The sequence below is a fragment of the Vigna angularis genome, chromosome 9 (assembly GCF_016808095.1).
Source record: "Vigna angularis cultivar LongXiaoDou No.4 chromosome 9, ASM1680809v1, whole genome shotgun sequence".
NCBI lineage: Eukaryota > Viridiplantae > Streptophyta > Magnoliopsida > Fabales > Fabaceae > Vigna > Vigna angularis.
Window position 1 is genome coordinate 30,352,462 of NC_068978.1, and position 21,634 is coordinate 30,374,095.

General features: G+C 30.0%; 2 protein-coding genes across 5 annotated transcripts; one reads left to right on the forward strand and one right to left on the reverse strand.

Moving 5' to 3' along the window:
- The first annotated feature begins 2,750 nt into the window (after positions 1-2,750).
- On the forward strand, positions 2,751-9,748 carry LOC108347450 (uncharacterized). 4 transcript variants are annotated; one of them, XM_017586695.2, is made up of 12 exons: positions 2,751-3,350; positions 4,406-4,965; positions 5,052-5,141; positions 5,244-5,483; positions 6,149-6,370; positions 6,449-6,728; positions 6,821-7,158; positions 7,293-7,402; positions 7,479-7,582; positions 7,669-7,745; positions 7,842-7,938; positions 8,075-9,748. In XM_017586695.2, exons 1-11 carry the CDS (start codon positions 3,011-3,013, stop codon positions 7,935-7,937), a joined length of 2,457 nt encoding a protein of 818 aa, XP_017442184.1. In that variant the 5' UTR covers positions 2,751-3,010; the 3' UTR covers position 7,938; positions 8,075-9,748. The 4 variants fall into 4 exon arrangements, with proteins under 4 accessions (XP_017442184.1, XP_017442185.1, XP_017442183.1 ...); XM_017586696.2 differs by having other exon boundaries at positions 8,115-9,748; XM_017586694.2 differs by having other exon boundaries at positions 8,143-9,748.
- A 2,961-nt stretch (positions 9,749-12,709) lies between these two features.
- Positions 12,710-14,555, reverse strand: LOC108347169 (cyclin-U4-1). Its single transcript, XM_017586325.2, has 2 exons — positions 14,159-14,555; positions 12,710-13,066 (listed from the first exon to the last, which is right to left on the reverse strand). The coding sequence occupies exons 1-2, from the start codon at positions 14,494-14,496 to the stop codon at positions 12,802-12,804; spliced, it is 603 nt and encodes a 200-aa protein (XP_017441814.1). The 5' UTR covers positions 14,497-14,555; the 3' UTR covers positions 12,710-12,801.
- Between the last annotated feature and the right edge of the window lie 7,079 nt (positions 14,556-21,634).

Consider the following 21,634-nt stretch of genomic DNA (forward strand, 5'->3'; position numbering starts at 1 on the left):
TGGTAGATATGAAATTTGGAATTATAATTGTGATGGTGGGATAACGGAATCTTAAAAATCGGAGTTGGTACATCCCTGATCATAGAGCAGCCCTAGTCTGATCCAGTAAGTTGTGACTAGTCATATGTACTCGCGTTTATGGTGAATTTGATTCGTCAAACATTTGATTCTTCTCCGGTGACCATTTATGGTGATATTTTAGTATTTTAAATTTATTTTGTGATATATTCATTTTGTACGATTGTTGTGATTATTGTATTTTATTATATTGGATTTGAATTTATGCGTCTAAACATGATACGAGTATTATGGGGAGATTTCGTAATGGTATAATATGAGTTGAGGAATGTGAGCATGGTAGGAGTCTCACAGAGAGATTCTGTAATGCCATGGTATGTGTATATGTTGATGTTGAGGGTCATGAAGTTGGAGGCTATCTTGATGCTCTAATAATCATTTAGTCTCAAGTAGAGAAGGATAAATTATGTGGTGAGAGGAAGGTCCTGGTCTATGTGCCGATTTTGGACATAGTGAGGGGACTAAGAATGGCATCACACGTGGGGAACCTCCCGTTGAATTGCTCATCAACATATCGTCAGGAATATCTATTGGATATTGTGGAATGAGTGTCTATTGGGTATTGTGGTGTTTATTGGGTATTGCGGGACGGGTGTCTAATAGGAATTGTTGTATGGTGGTATGAGAGTGTCTGACATAATTATTATATGATGTTTGTATCAAAGTAATTATGAATGTTTTATAAATAATTTGTTGCAGGTTAGCTCATCCTACTTGTTTGTGTTTGTGTATGTGCGATGATCGTATAATTCGTTATACGGGAGCAGATGAAGGAATGTTGTCTGATCTAGTGCCGATGAAGAAAGAAATAGAAGATTAAATTAGAAGAATTTAAGTTTTATTTTTGTAGTTGAAATATGAGTTTAACCCATATGTATAGATATATATATATATATCAACTGCAAATTTTCAAATGTGAGATTACGAGATGTTATCGTAAATATAATGTTACAATTTATATAATTTATGCATTATCAAGTGTGAGATAATGGAATGTTACAAAAAGAAAGAATAAAATTAATAAAATAATTATTTTAATTTAAAAATATTAATTAAAAGTCAAATTTAAAAAGAAAATGTGAAAAAAATAATTCTCTTTATATCTTTATCAGTGAAAACACATGGATTATTGTGTGTTCACATTTTTATGACAATAAAAAATAATAAAATTATTACTAATATTATTATTTTTATTATTATAATTATAAAATTAAAATATTGATTTTGTAGATAATTTTATAATAAGAAATTGGTTAAGTTCGAAAAAAGGTAAAATAAAAAAGGGTTAAACTTAAAGAAATTATCACTTAAAAACTAAAATTGATAAAATAATTATTTTAATTTAAAAAATTATTTAAAAGATAAAATTGGAAAGCAAATATGCACACCAAAAAATAATATATATATATATATATATATATATATATATAATTTTGGGTATGAATAATAACTAGCATAAATAATTATCATAAGAAACTTGAATTTGATAATTATGACCTTTTTCAATTTGTAGGTATAATTATAATTATTCATACTTTATAAGAGTAAATATTTTATGTATTTTTTATTTATGTTAAAGAGGTTTTAATATTTTCTTGAAATGGGATAAGATAGTTTATTATTATTCTTTCAATTCTATTAAATTAATTTTTATATTAATTAGATTGTTGTTCATATAATATGTAGAAAGATAATAAACCTTTTATTCTTGGTATCATTATTTCCATTAATAAACTTCTTATTTTCTTTTATGAAAAAATCTACATATAGTTATGATTAAAATTTTTAAGTAAAATTTGAAAATATTTTAAAAATATATTATACTTATTTTTATATTTTGATAAAAATATACAAATATTATTATTGTATAATTATAACATCAACTAATAAAAACTATAATTTTGTTATATATAGTTGTTATAACCTTAATATAAATTAGAGTAGTACTTTTAAATAGTTTTATTATAAAAAATATTTGTTAATTATACTTTTATTATGTTACATAATTAATTTTATGTAGGAATTTTTTACAATTTTACAAGTTAATTATATACATTGTAGAAGAAATCATTTTATATTATTTTATTTAATTTTCTAAAAAATATTATAGTTTATTTGTAATAAAACATACCTTGGTCAAGATTTAATTAATGTTTTAAAATATCACATTAAAATAAATTATTAAATATACGCATATTGACTCATTAATTTTTATTTGTTCCTTACAGACTTATATAATGATGATATTCCATCATCACATTAACATAATATTATTATTATCGAAACCTACATCAACATCAATATTTTTAGAATTAAAGTAGCATAATTACCTGAAAATGACTTTATTTAAGAGAGTAAGATAAAAGAAAATATGTAATTACAAAAAAAATTAACCCTTAATAAAATAAAACTATATAATAAAAATGTTACAGATTCAATTTATATAATTATTGGTTTGCCATTATTTTTATTTTAAAAAATTATTAATTTAGTTAGCTTTTCATTAATTATAAATTAAAACAAAAAAAAACTTCTCCCTAAATTAAAGTATTGTTTACGGTAGTATAATTTTTTAATAAGGAAAATATGAAAAGATATTGTTTTCTAAACTTTTGTTGGAATAATCCATTTCATAAATAAATAAATAAATTGGCGTAGTTGTCTCATTCTATCTTTCCTATCAAAATCTCCTTCTCTCTCTCTCTGTTTTAGGGTTTTGTATCGATTCTTGTTATTTAGGGTTTTCTCATCCCTTTCAATTCCCAATTCTGGATCTCTAGGGTTTTCTAATCTCTCGGGTTCTCTAGTACTTCGATTTCACTTTTTGATTTCAGCGTCTTCCTTTTGGGTTTTCTCAGATCTCTCAATCTTAAACTAAGCGATTGTTCAATTTAGGGCGTTTTTCCTTCTATCTAAGCTTTAGTTTTCAAGAATGCCTCCGAAATCGACGAAGCGTGGGTCCGCGTCAAGCGCCTCAAAGAGGGGTGGCAGAGGGGGCAGGGGAATCTCGAAGGGTGCGCATAGCCAGCAGCACCATGAAGCTGCGGAAGAGGTAGTGAAGGTCGAGGAGAAGCAACCCATTGTTGTTGCTGAGGAGGAACAACCCAAGGCGATGGAAGAAGAGCACCCTTTGGTTGAAGAGAAACAGCTTGTGGTTGAAGAGAAGGAATCTGTTGTGGTGGTTGAGGATAAGGCTATTGATATGAATCAAATGGCTCCGGAGGCTGTGGAAGAAGCGTCCCATCTTGCTAATGGATTGACCGCCGTGAAAAGTAAGAATTTTTTCTTTTCTTTACGCTCTAATGATCGAGCCTTTTGGTTGTCTAATTTTTATTTTTTTGTTTGGCTGAGGATGGTGGTGGTGTGTAGTTTAGGCTTTTGGTTGTGATGCTGAGTTGAGTTTAATTGCTATGGTAATCAATATTTTTAATTATAATTATGGTTCTTGATATTGCGTGATGATGATACTCAATACTTTTGCTTACAATTGTGATTTTGGTTTTATTGTGGTTCTTGATATTGTAAGAAATTGGAAAAAATGGGATCATTCGTGGTTGGAGTTGTGGCAATTGTGGCTGATGGAAAATTGCCCAATTGCACCTGCCCATGTGGTGACAATTTCACCCCAGTCTGTTGTACTGGGTGAAATTTGGTGCTGAAAAACTGGGAAAAATTTGCCGCAGTTTTACTCCAATCCTTGAAATTGGACAAATACAGGACCAACAATTGGAACAAATCAATGCCGCATGCAGTTGCTGGTCTTCTCTAATCCTTGATATTGGGTAAAATTGGGATATATGCGGCTGATATAGCGCCTCTCAAGTATAAAATCATGTTTGCAACAATTTGTTTTTGAAACATTGGTCCAAAATTTTTTGGGGTTCTTGTGAAATTTTGTATTGTTTTAGTTGTTGTTTGGGTATGTTAATCTGAATTTATGTTGGGGCTGAATGTTATATTTGATAGATGAGGGTCATAAGGTACCTGGGAAATTTAACCTGATAGTAAGAGAGCTATTTGAAGAAGTATTTCTTTTATGTGTCTTTAAATGTTAGTAGTTGTTCTTTCTCCTCTGTTGCAGTTGTTGGAAATTGAGATGGGGGGCTATTCAATGAGATGCATGTGCTTTGACGGTGATAGTTTAATTTTCAATTTGTTTTGGTTAAAGATTTTTGAGTTCATTTGTGTGCTAGTCTGCTGTGGTGGGAATAGTTTTTACCAGAATGACGTGATTATGGAGTATGGACTGTGTTGATTTAATGAGTACTATGGTGTTGGAAAAGTTTTTTCTGTTCTGATTGGAAACATTTGAAATGTATTATTACAGACAATGAAGAGGATGTTAAGGAATCCATAGATGAATATGAGAAAGATGAACGCTTAGATTTGGAGGATAATGATCCCGAGTATGAAGCTGAGGAGTATGGTGGAGTTGATTATGATGAGAAGGAAATTGAACAAGATGAGGGTCATGAGGTGGGCAATGAAGTAGAGGAAGAAGAGGCTGAGGATAATTTAGGAGAAGAAGAGGGTGATACAGGTGAGGAAGAGGTTGAAGATGTTCATGACGAACTTGAGGGTGAGGAGGAGCATGAGCATACTGGTGAGGAGCATGAGCACCCTGACTTTGCTGATGTGGATGAAGAGGAACATCGAGAAGTTGTGAAAGAGAGGCGGAAGCGGAAAGAGTTTGAAGTTTTTGTTGGTGGCTTGGACAAGGATGCTACTGAGAGTGATCTGAGGAAGGTTTTTGGTGAAGTTGGGATTGTTACAGAGGTCAGGTTGATGATGAATCCTCAGACTAAAAAGAACAAGGGATTTGCATTCTTGCGTTTTGAAACTGTGGAACAAGCTAAACGAGCTGTGTCAGAGCTCAGAAATCCTGTGGTAATTTTTCTTTTTAATTTTCTCCATGATAGGGTAGGCTAAAAAGGATGCTGTGTTAAATCACATTTTTAACACCCCAATTTCAGATTAATGGCAAACAATGTGGTGTTACTCCTAGTCAGGACAGTGATACACTCTATTTGGGGAATATATGCAAGACATGGACAAAGGAAGCTGTAAGTTAATTTTTATTTTCTGAGTTTCTGAACTCAGAAACCGATTATTTTTAATTCAAGTCTGCTGTTTTTTCTGATCACAAATGAAACTTCTGGTGCCAGTTAAAAGAGAAGCTGAAACATTATGGAGTTACAAATGTTGAGGATTTGACCTTGGTAGAAGATACTAATGATGAAGGAAAGAACCGTGGGTTTGCATTTTTAGAATTTTCTTCTCGTTCTGATGCTATGGATGCCTTTAAGCGGTTGCAGAAGAGGGATGTAGTATTTGGAGTTGATAAGCCTGCAAAAGTTTCTTTTGCAGATTCTTTTATTGACCCGGGTGATGAAATTATGGCACAGGTATTTTCTAAGTCCAATTCCTTGGTTTAGCAAGGGTTTTTCAACCGATCCTGTGTACTTTGGTTCTCTGGCTTTGTTCAAGCTTCTTTGGGTTGCTGTAAAATGGGTTCCAACACCATTATTGGCTTCTTTTTTTGCTGTCTATATTGTGGACTTTGGATATTGTATTATTCTTGTTACTTAGTTTCAAATTCTATTAACATTAGTTGTGAGCATTTTCACACAATTTTCTGCAGGCTTGGTGGTTACAATGTGTTTGCTTTAGCAATATCAATTTAAAACTAAACTCTTTTTTATATAAAATAAGCTATTTTTTTTGTCAGCAATAAAAATTGTTATCACACAATTTTCTGCAGGCTTGGTGGTTACAATGTGTTTGCTTTAGCAATATCAATTTAAAACTAAACTCTTTTTTATATAAAAGAAGCTATTTTTTTTTTGTCAGCAATAAAAATTGTTAATAATAGAGCACAACAAAGGGCTACCTCAACCCTTTACTTGGATTGCTTTTATGGTTGATAATTTAATTGCTAATGGCTCTGCAAATTTTATTGAGTTTACAGTCATAGTGATACTTTATACGAGGGGATGAACTATCCATATTGTGGTCTCGTGTTTAGAAGCTAGTAGACCTCCAATCTACTGATAATGTATTTGTGTTTCAGGTTAAAACTGTGTTTATTGATGCATTACCTCCTTCATGGGATGAAGATTATGTTCGTGATCTTCTCAAGAAATATGGAGAGATTGAAAAGATTGAGCTAGCCAGGAACATGCCAGCTGCACGTAGGAAGGATTATGGGTTTGTTACATTTGGCACACATGATGCTGCTGTAAAATGTGCTGATAGTATTACTGGCACTGAGTTGGGTGAAGGAGACAAGAAGGTCTGTCTTGTATATTAAACAAACTGCTTATATTCTTAAGTTAAATGAGGCATTTTATAATGGGGTTTCTTCTTTCAGGCAAAGGTTAGAGCAAGGTTGTCAAGACCACTTCAGAGAGGTCGTGGAAAACATATTAGTCGTGGTGACTATCGTTCTGGTCGAGGATCTGGAATGATGACGAGGCCTTCATGGAGCCGACCTGCTCCTCGTACTTTTACTCGTGGTGCAAGAGGAGTTGGAAGTCGTGCTCCACCTGCCAGACCAGTTAGTGTGAGAGATAGACGCCCTATCATGTCCATACCTTCAAGAAGTAGGCCAGTTCCTCCTCCATCTAGATCTTATGATAGGAGACCAGTTGGTATGTAGTATTCAGTTTGTTTTTTACTAGTTGATTTGGTTTTAATGATTGTTTATTTCTCATGAAAAAATAAATTATTTTATTTATCTTAGCACCTGCATATCCAAAAAGTAGCATGAAGAGAGATTATAGTCGGCGAGAGGATATACCACCTCCAAGAAGTAGAGTTCCTGTAGATTATGGCTCAAGGGTTGCTTCTGAAAGAAGACCATCTTACAGGGATTATCCTGCCCGTGGTCCTGGTCCTGGCTACTCTGAGCTCCCTAGAAGCACATCTCGGGCTGCACCGAGGAGGGGCTATGTGGATGAGGGATATAGCCAAAGATTTGAGAGGCCTCCACCTCCACCTCCTCCCCATATAAGCTACCGTGAAGGACGTCCCCGAGATTATGATACTCTGTCTGGCTCAAAACGTTCTTATGCTGCTATAGTGAGTATTGTTTGTTTAGTTATTATAATTTGTGTAGTTATTATAAGTATAATTGCTCTTTTTTGTAACTGGATTTTGTTCTCTAATTATTAAATGAAATCATTCACTTATCACTTATTTTTTTTTTCAATAAGGATGATGTTCCTCCTCGGTATGCTGATACTGGTGCTCGCCAATCAAGAGCTCGATTGGACTATGACTATGGTGGTAGTGCTTCACAGTATGGAGATGCTTATGGTGATAGGTTAGTTGTTTGATGGTAAGGTTTTATGTTTTTATTCCTCCCTAAACTAATTATTGTCATGTAATTCATTCAATAGACTTGGAAGATCCAGTATGGGATATGGTGGTAGCAGCAGAAGCTCTATGTCTAGTCAAGATTCACATGGGATGTATAGCAGTCGACAGGGCATGAGTTATGGAGGTGATTTATATGCAATCAGTCTGATTTATTATTGTCTGCATCAGTATTTTGCTTCTTTTCTTACATTTTTGCACGTGTTGTTTCAGGTTCTTTTACTGGTGGTGATGTTGGTGGCTTGTACTCATCAAGTTATGGCAGTGATTACATTTCCCGAGGAAGTGATGTAAATGATCCTGACCTTTCTGAGTCTGTAGGACATTGTGCTGTATATGAATGAGGTTTTATTTTATTCTTATGTATTGTTTTTCCTATGCTGCAGGTTGGTGGCAGCTCATATTCGTCAGTGTATTCAAGCAGGGGCGTGGGTGGTGGTGGCAGTTATATGGGTGGTGGAGGATCAGGCTCTTATTATTGAGGTAAGTCATATGATAAATTATCGGGATTGCATTTTACAGACTATATCAGGATGCTTCCAATATAAGTGAATTTTTTTTGAGAGATTTCCCTATCCCCGAAATAGCATCTCTAACTTTTTCCCAAGGGCTGGTGAAGGTTGCACGCTGTGGTTACCAGTGAATTTATCCATGAACAGATCTGATATAATAAAGTGGCTGCTGTAGGATGACCGTTGAAGCTTATGCGCATTGTGATGCCTACAAATTTGGAGACAAAGGAACATTGCTATTTATAGCCTTTTTTTGGAATTCATCGCAAAATCTAGCTCTTGTCAATTCAAGCTATCTTGGGTCGTCACTGGATGGATGTATTATCAGTAATTCAATTTGTGCTGTATGGACTGAAGTTAATTAGAGATGGAAAAAGTATTGAGCAGTGATGTGTAATTAAACCCTGATTTATGAAATCGTACTTGGATGGATACTATGACAGATTTACCCACAGCTCCATCTTCCTTTTCATTTGGACTGAGACCAGGATAGAGATTCTACTTGTTAGATTAAGGCTTCATGGATTTTTACCTGCTGAATTTATCAATAAGTTGGTTCTTTATTTTGAATCTCTAAAGAGATGTTTAGTTACTATGGATGGGTTACTTGTTTTTGCCGTGATTTGATCAGAACAGAAGTGAACTAATTAGTGCTTTGTTGAGCTAGTAGTAATAGGAGCGCTTCTTCAGCAATTAATGAAGTCAAATAATTAGTTTATTGGGTTTTATTTGACTTGGTGTCATCCTAAGATAGTAAAAGCATATTGCACAAGTAATATTTGTTGCTGCTATGATTTGATGCTTTTGAGGTTTTTGGGCTGAGGGGAACTTCAGGACAATGCTAAAGATGCATTGATATCTTTCCTTAGTTAACTTCATTGATTTCCATAAATCATTTGTACACTGACATGGACCTCAGAAGATTAATTGCCTTTGCAATATCTTGGGGAAATGCTACAATCAAGAGATTAATAGAGTAGCAGATGAGGGTTGAGAATCACCTGTTACTGAGTTTCTGAAGTGGAATTAATTATTAAGGCAGGTTCATTATGCACCTCTGGTTGTTACATCCTTCCTGCTTAATTGTAGCTATAAACCCTATCCCTATGGCAAAAGTTGGCAAAGTTTATGATTTGGTTTTGATATTGTTCTATGTTTAAGACTTTAAGTGGGTGTTTCCAATTTCATACCCTGTTAGTATGGAGTTTCAAAAACTACTTTTGTTAAGGTTCTGAAGGAACTGAAGCCATTGCCTACGGAATGGGGTATTGCCTAAGTATGTTTTATTTGTGAGTTCGTTCGTTTAAGACTTCAAACCTTGTTAGGATTTGCGTTTTGGTAATTTAGATGATTTTTGGTATAATTTTGTTAGGATTTGAGTTTTGATAAATCAGATGAGTTATCGTACAATTTGCTATTACAGATAAACATGAATTTCTATTATCGTATGAATATTCTGAAGGGTCAACTCTAGAATTGTTAAGCTTCGGTTGTTAGGTGTCTACTTCAGTTTCTATTGCTCTCACATAGTGACTTCTTACATTTAATTATTCTTCAATTGGGTGAGTGAGGATGGTTATCTGCTAACCTAAGTTTTAGTTTCCAGTTTGTTCTCTTTCTCTCAGTGCAGGGTCTGAGATCTCTTCAAGCCCCGTTTGGTCACACTCTATGCATATATGGCACCCTTTTTTTTTTTTAATTTTGGTTTGATATCTTCTTATATTTAGTTGGACACTGTCACAGGTTTTTGTATATCAATGTTTTTTTCGATTGCTCATGCATTGTTACATTGTAAACTCTGTTTAAACTAACATGCTCGGCAGATTCCTGCTTATTCCGCTTATTTAGTGATGTATAATTATAACTAAAGAAAACAAGGTTTTTAGAATTTAAAATAGTCCTAGCATTTAGTTTTTGACATGGTGTGGTAGGTTCCAGATGAATCTGTGCCCTGGTTTTTCCTTGTGGAAAAGAGAATGTTATTGTGGTTGATGAATTAAAGTGTAAGTTAACAACCCTCTGCCTTTATACCAATATTTTTATGCCATTTGCTGACTCTAATTTTTTTTTAATAGCAAGAATATGCTTGACAACTGATAGAGGTTTAATCATGTTAGTTAAATATGAAAGTAAAAAAGGGATTGTATTTTCTGACATCTTTTAGGTCCCTTTTCATAGAAAACCATAATTTTTTTTAAATAAAATATTATTACATCATTGGTTGTTTGATTCAGTGTTAATATAATTCCATTCTTTGATGAATTCAAAACCGACAAAATATTATTACATCATGGTTGCATTATAATTGACTTTCCTCACATTTTGTGGGTCGAATTTTTCTTCAGAAAATGTTTATTTAGTACCATACCTTTGTCATGTTGATGAATAAGAAATTGATCAACGAGGTTTTCCCATGACAACAGACACGGTGGATAAACAAAATTGTGTTGTAATTGACTTTTTTGAACTTTTGTTAGAAGAAAATCATACTCGACAAGATTTCCATATAAAAGAGTTTGTGATTGTATTAAATATTCTTATATTCTAATTCTGTTTTATTGCATCAAAATCTAAACTTGTAGCTTATATTGCATTAATGTTCATCTTCTACACAACCAATTATTTAGTGATAGTTTGTTTATTAACTTAGATGGCTTACAACGTTGTCAAGTTATGGTGGTGATAAATAATGTTTCTTTAACAATAATAATTGATGTATTTCTTACTTAAGATAGTAGCGTCAGATTCAAATTCTGAACTATTTATGTAATGAAAGACAAGACAATTTTATTTGTTTCAATCAGATAAAATATTATGAATACGTTCTGATTCAAACTCAAAATTACTGATTAAAGTTAAATAATTTTTTGTTATATAATCTAGAAATGTAAAATCTAAATCCTTAAATTTTATACAATATCAGTTTCCCATATAACAAAGTCCTTAATTCAAATGATATTGATTTGATAATTTGTTTTTTATTTTTAAATATGCCATGTTTGATTATTGCTGATGAAAAACATTGAAAAAGAGACTTTATAAAGGAAAAAAAAGTAGTATATAGATTTTCCCAATGAAACGTTATTTTATTTATTATTACTATTGTTTTAATGGTGACACTAAATACTATTATCATGCTATTACGTTATTTTATAACAATTATATTTTTTTTATAATACTAATATTCTTATTATTATATTGAAAAAAATTATCTTTAATTAATTGATTAACTAATATTTATAAATATTATAATTTTAATACATTATATATTTATAAATATTATAAATTATGATATTGTAAATTTTTAAATGTTAAAGTAAGGAGACATTGTAGGATAGAGATGTTACAGTATTGATGTATATAATTGTGATCAATAAAAGACTTTCATTTAAAAAATATTTTGATAAATTTTAATTAAGAAATAATATAAAAGACTATCGACAAAAAAATATTATCAATATTGATATTTTTGAATTTTTAACATTAGTTTTATATTTAGATAATTTTTCCGTTTTTTGATAATTAAAATGTTTTATTTCAACAAGAAAAAAAAATTAAAATTTAATAAATTGGAATTAATTTATCTTAATAAAATATTTAAAAGGTGAAATAATTTGAAACAATAAACTTATTTTGCAACAAATTTTGTCTATAAAGAAGAGCATTAAACCTTTTACTTGTTCTTAATGACAATATAATAGATTCCTATAACCTAAACATAGATGAGAATAAGAAGTGCCAATGCACACAACAACAAAAAATTAAGAAATTAAATAATTAGTATTTTAAAGCTACCATTCTGAAAAGGATGTTACCCAACCACCATTCCAAAACTTTAGGGTTTGTCTTAGATCTAAGAACTCATTGATGGCAAATATTTAGGAATTTGAAGTTTTGGTGGCAATCATTGATCTAATCTTGAGGAAACAACACACTTACATATTATATAAACTGATTTTCTTTTACATTTCAAATTATTGGGACAATGTGTAATTATTAATGTACATTATACTAAAAAAGTAATATAAAATTTGTGAGAACAACTACATAGATCCATCCCAATTTAGTGAAAAAAAAACAAATAAATAAATTAAGAATCTTAGTTAAAATCAATACTTTCTCACACATCAATTTTTTTATATTTATTTAATATATATTTTTAATTATTTTATTATTGTAACGTGTTAAATGAATGTAAACTTGTATTGGCGTGTCCTTACTTAATAAAAAAAGAAAAATAAGAAAAATAATACTTTAATCTACATAATTATTTTACATTAATTTAATATTACTCTTTCTTATTTTGTATTTATTTTTATTAAAAATTTATAAAATTTATTCTTTTATACCATTTTATCCTATGTATCAAATGAATATAAATGTATATCATATTACCTTTACTCATAAAAAAACTGTTTCATGCTTCATGTTACCTGCTTCGTCCATTCTTCATGTTACCGTAGTTTTTAAAAATCAAATTTTTATAAATTTTTGGAAAACCCAATAGAAACTTGAGAGACTAAAACAACACAATTTCAATAGCAAGATATTAAAGTTGGAATATTAAGCCAAACAAAGTTAATTTTTTTTTTAAAATTCAGTCTTTGCCTGTGGGGTTGTACTGAGACAACTATGTCCAAACTACCAAATAGTATAAGATACTCTCAAAAGACAAAAAATTATATATAAAAAATAAAATAAAAAAGTAAGAAAAAGAAAAGTAAGAAGAATTAGAATAAAATAAAGTAGTTTACTTGCCAACTGTGATATAGATTCAGTACATTTACAACTAGTCAACAACACTTGATGCATTGAGAAAAATGCATGGAATGAATCAAACAGCAGCAGCTAGCTGTTGTTGATTTTGATGAGAAGATTCATCTTCATTGAAGCAGAAGTGAGTTTTTAATGATTTTCCTGCAAAACTCAGAGGTTGCATCAGCACCATTTCTCTTTGAAGATGGACACAGTATGCTTCAAAGCTTCCTGGGCTCACATTCATGTGAAAACCTAAACCAAACAGAAAATCCAACTCAAGAACATTCATCTCTCTTTTGCTGATTCCTCCAACTTTCGCATAGTATGCATTGTTGTAGTACCTGAAAATCATCAATGTCATAAAAAATCTTTCTTAGTCTTTGATATAAATTCTGTTTAAATTGAATTAAAGTTAAAATTCATTAAAACTTATGAAGATTCATTTTCATTAACACAGTATTTATTTACCTATATATATATATATATATATATATATATATATATATATATGTATATGTATATAATTAAAGAAGAGATATATTTGCTGGATATGTGCAGTAAACTAATGGGATCACATGGGTGATTGTCTATTCTCAATGGAAAGCCAGCTGGCCATAGTATTTTTCACAAGCAACATTATATTTTTTAAGGAAATATTCTTATCATAAACACAAAACTTTACGTCAGTGGGGATCCTAGAAGATTAAAAAACGCACCCCAAAAGGAAAAAGATATAATCTTTTTTAGGTAAACTACAATTCACAATCTGGGGTTTTAAGATCTTTCATTTTTCTGCAGGTAACTGTAATTTACAGGAAAAAACAAAGAAACAAGAATAGAGAAGTAAGACCAAGATCATTCATCATTTGTTAACTTAAAATTATGTCTCTAATAAGTTTCAGAATTCAGAAAAACAGTTTTTGAAAGTCTGTCAAGAACATTGAGACAGTTATAATGGATGCTTGATTTCTATATGGAAAACTATTTTCTAACATTTTCAAAAAGTTAGACACCTCCACCATGATCATGCAATATCTACCAGTTGTTTTCTTTTTCAAAAACCTCTTTTCAAAGTTTTGAATGAAAAATTGATCCTTAAGTATTGCATAAAACTCAGAAAAAAAATAAGAAAAAATTCCCTTCTAATAACTTTCCTAGCTTCTAAACAACCAAAGATTTCATCAGCAGTTATTACAGACACGCACATCAAAGTTTCAAAATTTAGAAAACTGACAAAACCCAGAATATGAAAATCTGTTTTTTCTTTATTAGTTTCCACCAAGAACAGCTCCCAACTTAAAAAATGAAAGATTTTTCCGATCTCACGAAAGGGTAATTCTCCATTTATGTGATCATGGAGGAAAGTAGATTTTGTTGAAATGAAGAAAGTTTTGAGTAGTGAGATACGATCGATGAGAGAAAGAGAGACTGACATGTCATCCATGAATTTGGCAGCTACCATGACACTCGTGATCAACAGTCTATGCACATTGAAGGAGTTGATGGGGAGAGAGGGTTGTCTCTGAGTGAAACGATCGAGGTAGACATATGCAACGATGAAACACGAAGGGCTGCAATTAGCGTACTTGAAGATTCTTTCAAGGTAGTTCTGGATTGAGATGTTTGGTCGTGTCAAGCCATGGAACACTGAGATCTTGTGCTGCTGTTGAAGCTTCTGGTTGTGATCGTTTGATTCAGCTACCTTTTCCAGCATGGAGGAGAGGAAAGTGATCACTTTTGGCATCACACTTGGACTCTCCTCCTCTGCCATGAACACTATCACAAGGTTTTGATGTAACAAATGTTTCAAATTTTCATGATGTGGGTTCTGTCTGTGTGTGTGTATATATATATATATATATATATATATATATATATATATATATATATATATATATAGAGTCAATTTTCTATGCTATTCTATGCAATGCACTAAGAAGTTAAGTTAAAAGCAACATGGTCCACCATATATAGATAGATAATTCCATTATTTAAAGTATGTCTTGTTGGAAGTATGATTTCTAATGATGTGAATGGAGAAAATTTTATTTGGAAAATGAGTTTTATTTTTTGTGACATCTTAGTAAAGAAATAATTAGTCTTTGTCTGACTATTTAGAATATAGTTCGTAAAAAGAATATATGTTGAAGGAAGTTATTATAAATATTTTATTAAAAGTTTAATTATTTTCCAGTGAGAGATAATATTAACGAGATTAATATAAGAGTAACATTATTTTCCACTCAAAACTTTCAGAGAATGAATTTATGAGTTTTGTTTATTTTCCTTACATGAGACTTACTCTTAAATTCTCAATATTATTAATCTTTATTTATATTTTAATATAATAAATGACTTGTTTTTTTATTTTGTCCTCTTAAACTTATAAGTATCTCTGGGCCATGTGATGCAAAAAATGTTCACGCATGTATGAAAACAAGGCGGTGTTCTTTTCTTATAATTTTTAGTTGCATGAATTTGGTCCCTTTTTCCCTTTAATTTTCAATCTCTCAATATTCTAATTATGTAATTTAGTTTATCTGATAACCTAACTTTCAATGCTTAACAAAAATGTTGATGTTTTTTTTTAATCGTGCAACTATATTTTAATTAAAGTGTCACATTAATATTCTTTAACAAATATTATGATAGAGTAAAATTGCATACTTAAAAAAGTAGGTGAACTAAAATTACAATTAATCCTTTTATATATATATATATATATATATATATATATATATATATATATATATATATATATAGTGAGAGAAAGAGATAAAGAGAGAGATTGTTAGGGTGGGTATAGTTTTGTTGATGGAAAAATGGTCCTATTAGTTTAAATAATGGCTTACAAGTTGGCACATAATTGGTGGTATGTGTCCTTTTTGTGGGGTTTGAGATGGGTAATGATTTTGATTTTCTTTCTCCAAATTAGATTAATTAGTGATCTAATTTATTGTTTGTGGTTAATTTAATTTTGTGAGGATGGAAAAATGGCATGTCATATGTGATATATATACCCTTGCATGTGATTACATGTGGGGAATTTGAGACTCTTGTGTAAAGGTCCCACCATTTATAGACCCTTGCATGTGTTTTTATTCTACTTCAAGTGGCTTACATTACATGAATTTCCTATGTTGCTCCACACCATAACTATACTATGCTTTTCTTCTTTTATTTATTTATATACATATATATTGCATTCCCTTAAGATAAAGGAAAAGACTATAGAGGTGGTGCTTTTTGTTAAAGATTGGTTCTTGTGACCCAAATGAACTCCAAAGGTTGAATGATGGTGTTCTTTTTGTGATAATATTTAAGGCTTTGGAAGGTATCCAACTTTAATAGATTAGATTTCTTTTATAGATCTTCTTGATATATGTTTAAATTTAGAGCAATAATGAAACATGTGAAAGAAAATATGGAAAGTGTTAACTTATTATTATTATTATTATTATTATTCTGACCAATTCTTTCTTCCGACATACTTTATTTTTTTTTTTGAAAAATAATATTGATATTATTATTTTCTTTTATGAAAAAATATAAAAAATTATTTTTTTTATAATTATTTTATCTTTATACGATATGAATTGAACATCAAAATGTATTACTCTTTTTCTTATGTAAAAATAGCTTTTAACATACTCAGATGATAAAAACTTATTTTATTTATAACTTATTGTAAAAATAAATGTTATCAATTATGGAAATAGTTTAATAATTTTCACAATCATCCAAACAAATTCCCAGCCAGATTACTTTTTTTTTTAATTTTGTAAAAACATACATGCTGACGTACCAGCCAGTGATTTTGTACTTTTCTTGCTCAAAATTTCAACACGTATATAGAAAAAACTTATACTACCCTATTCAATTAATTGAGCTAAATTCACTTATACCTCATTTTAACCTAGAAATTGAATAACGAAGTTGTTTTAAAGACTATTTTTTTATAACCATAATTAACTTAAAATCTCATGAAATTGAATTATATAACGTAAAATTTGATTATACTTTTAATTGAGGTGGGATTTTTAATACGTGTGAAGATTTAACATCTTATTATAAGTTGATTATATTTCAATTGATATGAAATTTTAACACATATAAAGATTTAATGTTTTGAATGTATAAATTCAATAAAAAAATACAAAAATAATTAATTAATAATTTTATTTTTATATTTAGATTTATAATTATATATATATATATATATATATATATATATATATATATATATATATATATATATATATATATATATAAGTATAATTTTTAATTCAACTTGAAAATTTATTAAATAGAGATAATTTGATCATTTAGATTAAATTCACGTTAACGTCATTTAAAAATGTTATGTATTAAAATTTGATTTATTTTTTTACCTTGTAACTTTTTTTTTTCTTCTACCATCTTTCTCCTCCTTAATCTATTATACTTTTGTGACAAATTTTGTTTTTAGAATTACATAAATAAGGTTACTCTTTTGTGATGGGGTGATGTTTTAATTTCAATAAATGATACAAAATAAATATTTAGTGGTGAGAGGAACATCATGGGAGGTGGAAGAAAAAAAAACCAAAGAAATTTATAAAGAGATCTCAAAATTAAAAATAAAGTCAATTTTGACCAGTAATAAAAACATTAACATTATTAATGAAAGAGTATAATCGAGTCTAATTAACAAATATGAAGATTTAAATGACAAAATAAAAACATTTAAGAATTAGTGAGGATCACAGACTTAAATACACATGATTAAACTTTATAAAAATTAATGACAAGTATTATTTAACTTTACACAATTTATTTAAGAAATTAAATTTCCACCATCTTACTACTATAATTTCACTGTATATTTAGAGGACTTAGACTTAATATCTTGACCCTAATCAATTTACTAAAAATAATTTCATCGAACACTATTATTGAGAGGCTAATTAATTGTTTGGCTATATCCAACATGCTTAATTGTATTCTTGTCGTGTTGAGTGATACATAGCAACCACTCCTATGAACTTTAGAGACCGACAAGGCTGCATATCCCATTCAGTCAATGTGAAGCAACTTTGCAGAAAGAAACAACAGATAGAATGCAAGAAGAAACAAAAACCTAGTTGGAACTATCGACTCTCTTTGCAAATTCCAAAATACAGACACAACAACCTTTTCCAACGTCTGGATCCAATCTAACGTCCCACAAAGGGAAAAAAACACTAATGTTTCTGTCCCACCATATGCACACTCTGTAACTTGGTTTAAGTATCTAAGCACATTATATATAATGATTTGGCTCATCAAAAGTCATAAAATGTTTTATCATGTCTGTTAAGATATATCATATATTTTTTAATTATAATTTAAGTATTATTATAATTTGTACAGATATTATTTTTTTAATAGATTAGAAATCATAGATTCTTATATATATATATATATATATATGATACACTAATATCTAAAATAATATATCAGAATTATTCTTTAAACCTATGTTATGAGATTAAATGTTTTAAACATGAAGATTATGTTAATAGCAACTCCTTAATTAGGTTGAACCAAAACTAATTTTTTTTATGGTGATAGCGAAATAGAACAAAGAATGTAGAATTTGTTTGATTACACTTGTTGTGATTGGATTTTGGTTAGGAGTTTCTCAAAGTTATTTCTTATAAATATAAAAAACTTAAAAGAAATTATCTTTTATTAAGTTTAATGGAAAGATATTATAGAAAGGTTTGTTTGATTTCAAATTTCTTCTTTTTTTTTCAAATTTATTATATGTTACATATAAAATGTTATATCTATCTTGTATAATACAATTGTATAAATATATTTTTGTAATGTTTTCATAAAAATGTCTCTCAATTCTTGATTTGTCTAGTAGAGAGTTTTGATGTTATTTATAAGATTTGTATGATTAAAAGAAGATATAGTATTCGTAGGTTTCAAATTCTCATATCTTATAATTTGATATTTTTTATACATGAGACATCCGATGTCTTATTTTTTTTTCATGTATATATTGGTTATTATGGATGAAAAAAACCTTATACTATTATTGATCTCACAATCTCACAAGAAAAGTGTTGTTTGCAATTAGATGCTTGCAAGTGAAAGAAAGTGGAGTTTGTCATCGTCCAAAATTGGGAGAAAATTAACCTAAACACGTCTTCTGATGAAAGTTATTCAAATCCAAATGTTTAGTGAAATTGTAGTTTGTGAGATCTCATGATTGTTTTTATATAGGACAAACAATTCTTTTGCTCTTGTAATTAACCAATTAAAAACAAAATCTAAAGGTATAATTGGTATGTCATTTTACATACTTGTTATTTTAGAGAATCATTTTAGTCCATAATTTAAACCACTTATTATTATTATTGTTATTTTATTTCTTAAACTTAATCCATTATTATTGTTATTTTATTTGAAATTTATATTAAAATAAGAAGTAGATAAGTTTAGATATTATTATTGCAATAAGAGATTGAGTTTATAAATGGGTTAAGAAGATTGAAGGTTATCTAAATTAGTGCTCCTGTCAAAATGGGTTGTAATTCGCGAGTCAACCCGACTCACCACGGGTTTGAGCCGGGCTGGATTTGAAAAAAATATAATTTTTTTATGCGGGTTAGTTTTCATCCTGGCTCACTTAGAACCCGGCTCACCGGGTTGAACTCGTGGTGAGCCGGGTTGACTCACCAACCCACCTAATTTAATTTAATTATTTATTATTTTGTGTTTCAATATTATTAATTAACATTTTTTTATTATATTGTAGATAGTGATAAAGAAGATGTTTCAAGAGAGAAAAATATTATAATTTATCTATTTAAGACTCTAATATTATAAATGGACAAGTGAGACAAAATTAACAATATTATAAACATATTTGTTCGCCTTTTGTACATGTTTTTGAATTACGCTTGAATTGTATGATACTTTTTTTATTTATTTTGAATTGTCTTTGGAGTTTAACATTGTTTTAGAGTGATATTTATTTAGATTTGAATTAAAAAAAATTATTTTTTCATTTAAAAAAAACTTATAATTAAATGAGTCAAGTGAGCCAACCCGTTTAACCTATCAACCCGTGGTGGGTCGAGCCGAGTTCAAATTTTTTCAACTCGCTAATAAGTGAGCCGAGTTGGTTTGACTCACTAAGTGACCAACCAGTGGTGGGCCGGGCCGGGTCGAGCCGGGTTACCCATTTTGACAACTCTAATCTAAATACATAGACTTGTTGTTTGGGAGAGTTACTCCCTCCACCACCCCAACTGCTCCCTACACCTCCTTAGATTTGTTTCTTATTCCAAAAATATCCTATGTTAAAACTTTTTAACTTTTACCATTTAACTTTATTTACATTTTTTAAAACCCTAATTCTACAACCCCAATCCCTCACTTTTCTCTTTCTCTAATTACACACAAACCTCACCCCCTCACTTTCTCTTTTCCTCTCTTTTTCACACACACAGAGTCCTCACCCCCTCTCTTTCTCTTCGTTTATTCTTTCCTTGTACATTTTTGTGTTAAAGCTTCCTTCTTTTTGTATGTGCACTCTGTAAATGGATGTATGTGATGTCTTGTGTAAGAGGAAGAAGAGAAACGAGAAGGCTTGAACGGATGTGGGAAATCCGTTCAGCCTTCTACGAATCTTGAGATCCGTCCACGGATGTCAAGATCCGTTGAAGGCTGAACGGATTTCTCACATCCGTTCAAGTCTTCGCGTTTCAACTCTTTTAATTTTTTTTGTTTTTAGTTTATTAATTTTTTGTAGATTTTAATTTCTGAACATTGTAAATGTTTATTTGTGTAGATTTTACATACTTTAATAATTTTTGTAATACATTTTATTTATAAAAAAATTGTTAAAAAATAAAACAAAATTTTGAAAGAGAAAAGTGATGGGTGAGACTGCAGAATTAAGGTTTTAAAAGAATGAAGGATGGGAGATGCGATCTTGATTTACGGCTAATCTTTATGAGAAAAAATTTTTAATTACAGGACAAAATGGGAATAGTAACATGTGGTAGTGGAGGTAACCAAAATTCCTTTTATCTTAATTAAAGTAAGGTATTTTCTTTCTGCACTCATATAATTTCCAAGTGCACCCCATAACTTTAAAATGATGTGAAATACAGGATATGATTTTTAAAATAGAATTTTGAGACCAAGCTTTTCAGAATGTACGATATTCATTTTAAAATGAACTTTCCAGAATAAATTTTTTAAACATGAGATAGGTTTTAAAATAAGACTTGTAGAACAAAATTTCTAGAACATATATGACATCTTTTGGATTACACTTTTTGGAACAAACTTTCAACCAAACCCATCATTTTATTCTAACATATTTCGAAGGTTATTTTCATCTGAAATATTTGATGAGGTGCAGGGATTTATATTATACTAGTAATGAATAGTAGTTAGGGGATTATATATTTTATGGGGTTGCAGGAAGAAAAAAGGCGGGTGCAAGAAGGAAAGCCCTTTAAAGTACCGTCAGGAGCCCAAAGGAAAAGCATCCCAAAAACTCATCATGGGAGTTTTCAGGAAGGGTTTTTACTTCCTGCACACCCACAATTTCTATGCACATTCCCTCAAATTTCCAAAATGACCACTCTATTCTTGGTAAAAGTGACATCCAGATTACATATTCTGGAGACTTTGCGAAACAAGCTTTCTAGAATTTTTGGAATAAGATTTCTGAAACAGAATTTCTAGAACAAGATTTTCCGAATTGAAATTTTCAGAAGACATGAAATATTTCTGCATAAGCTTTTTGGAATGAAATTTCAGAACAGAGACTTTTTGGAGTGCATATAATGTCTTCTACAACACTCTTATGAAATATATTTGACTAATTGAGAAATATAATAAACATTATGTACCCACTA

What these genes read in the sequence shown, in the direction of transcription:
- LOC108347450 (XM_052868342.1), top strand. Translation starts at nt 3,011, where the DNA reads ATGCCTCCGAAATCGACGAAGCGTGGGTCCGCGTCAAGCGCCTCAAAG. An exon ending in AGACATGGACAAAGGAAGCT is followed by an intron (nt 5,142 to 5,243) that starts GTAAGTTAATTT and finishes TTCTGGTGCCAG; the next exon opens with TTAAAAGAGAAGCTGAAACA. An exon ending in TGGGTGAAGGAGACAAGAAG is followed by an intron (nt 6,371 to 6,448) that starts GTCTGTCTTGTA and finishes TTCTTCTTTCAG; the next exon opens with GCAAAGGTTAGAGCAAGGTT.
- LOC108347169 (XM_017586325.2), bottom strand. Translation starts at nt 14,496, where the DNA reads ATGGCAGAGGAGGAGAGTCCAAGTGTGATGCCAAAAGTGATCACTTTC. An exon ending in GCCAAATTCATGGATGACAT is followed by an intron (nt 13,067 to 14,158) that starts GTCAGTCTCTCT and finishes GATGATTTTCAG; the next exon opens with GTACTACAACAATGCATACT.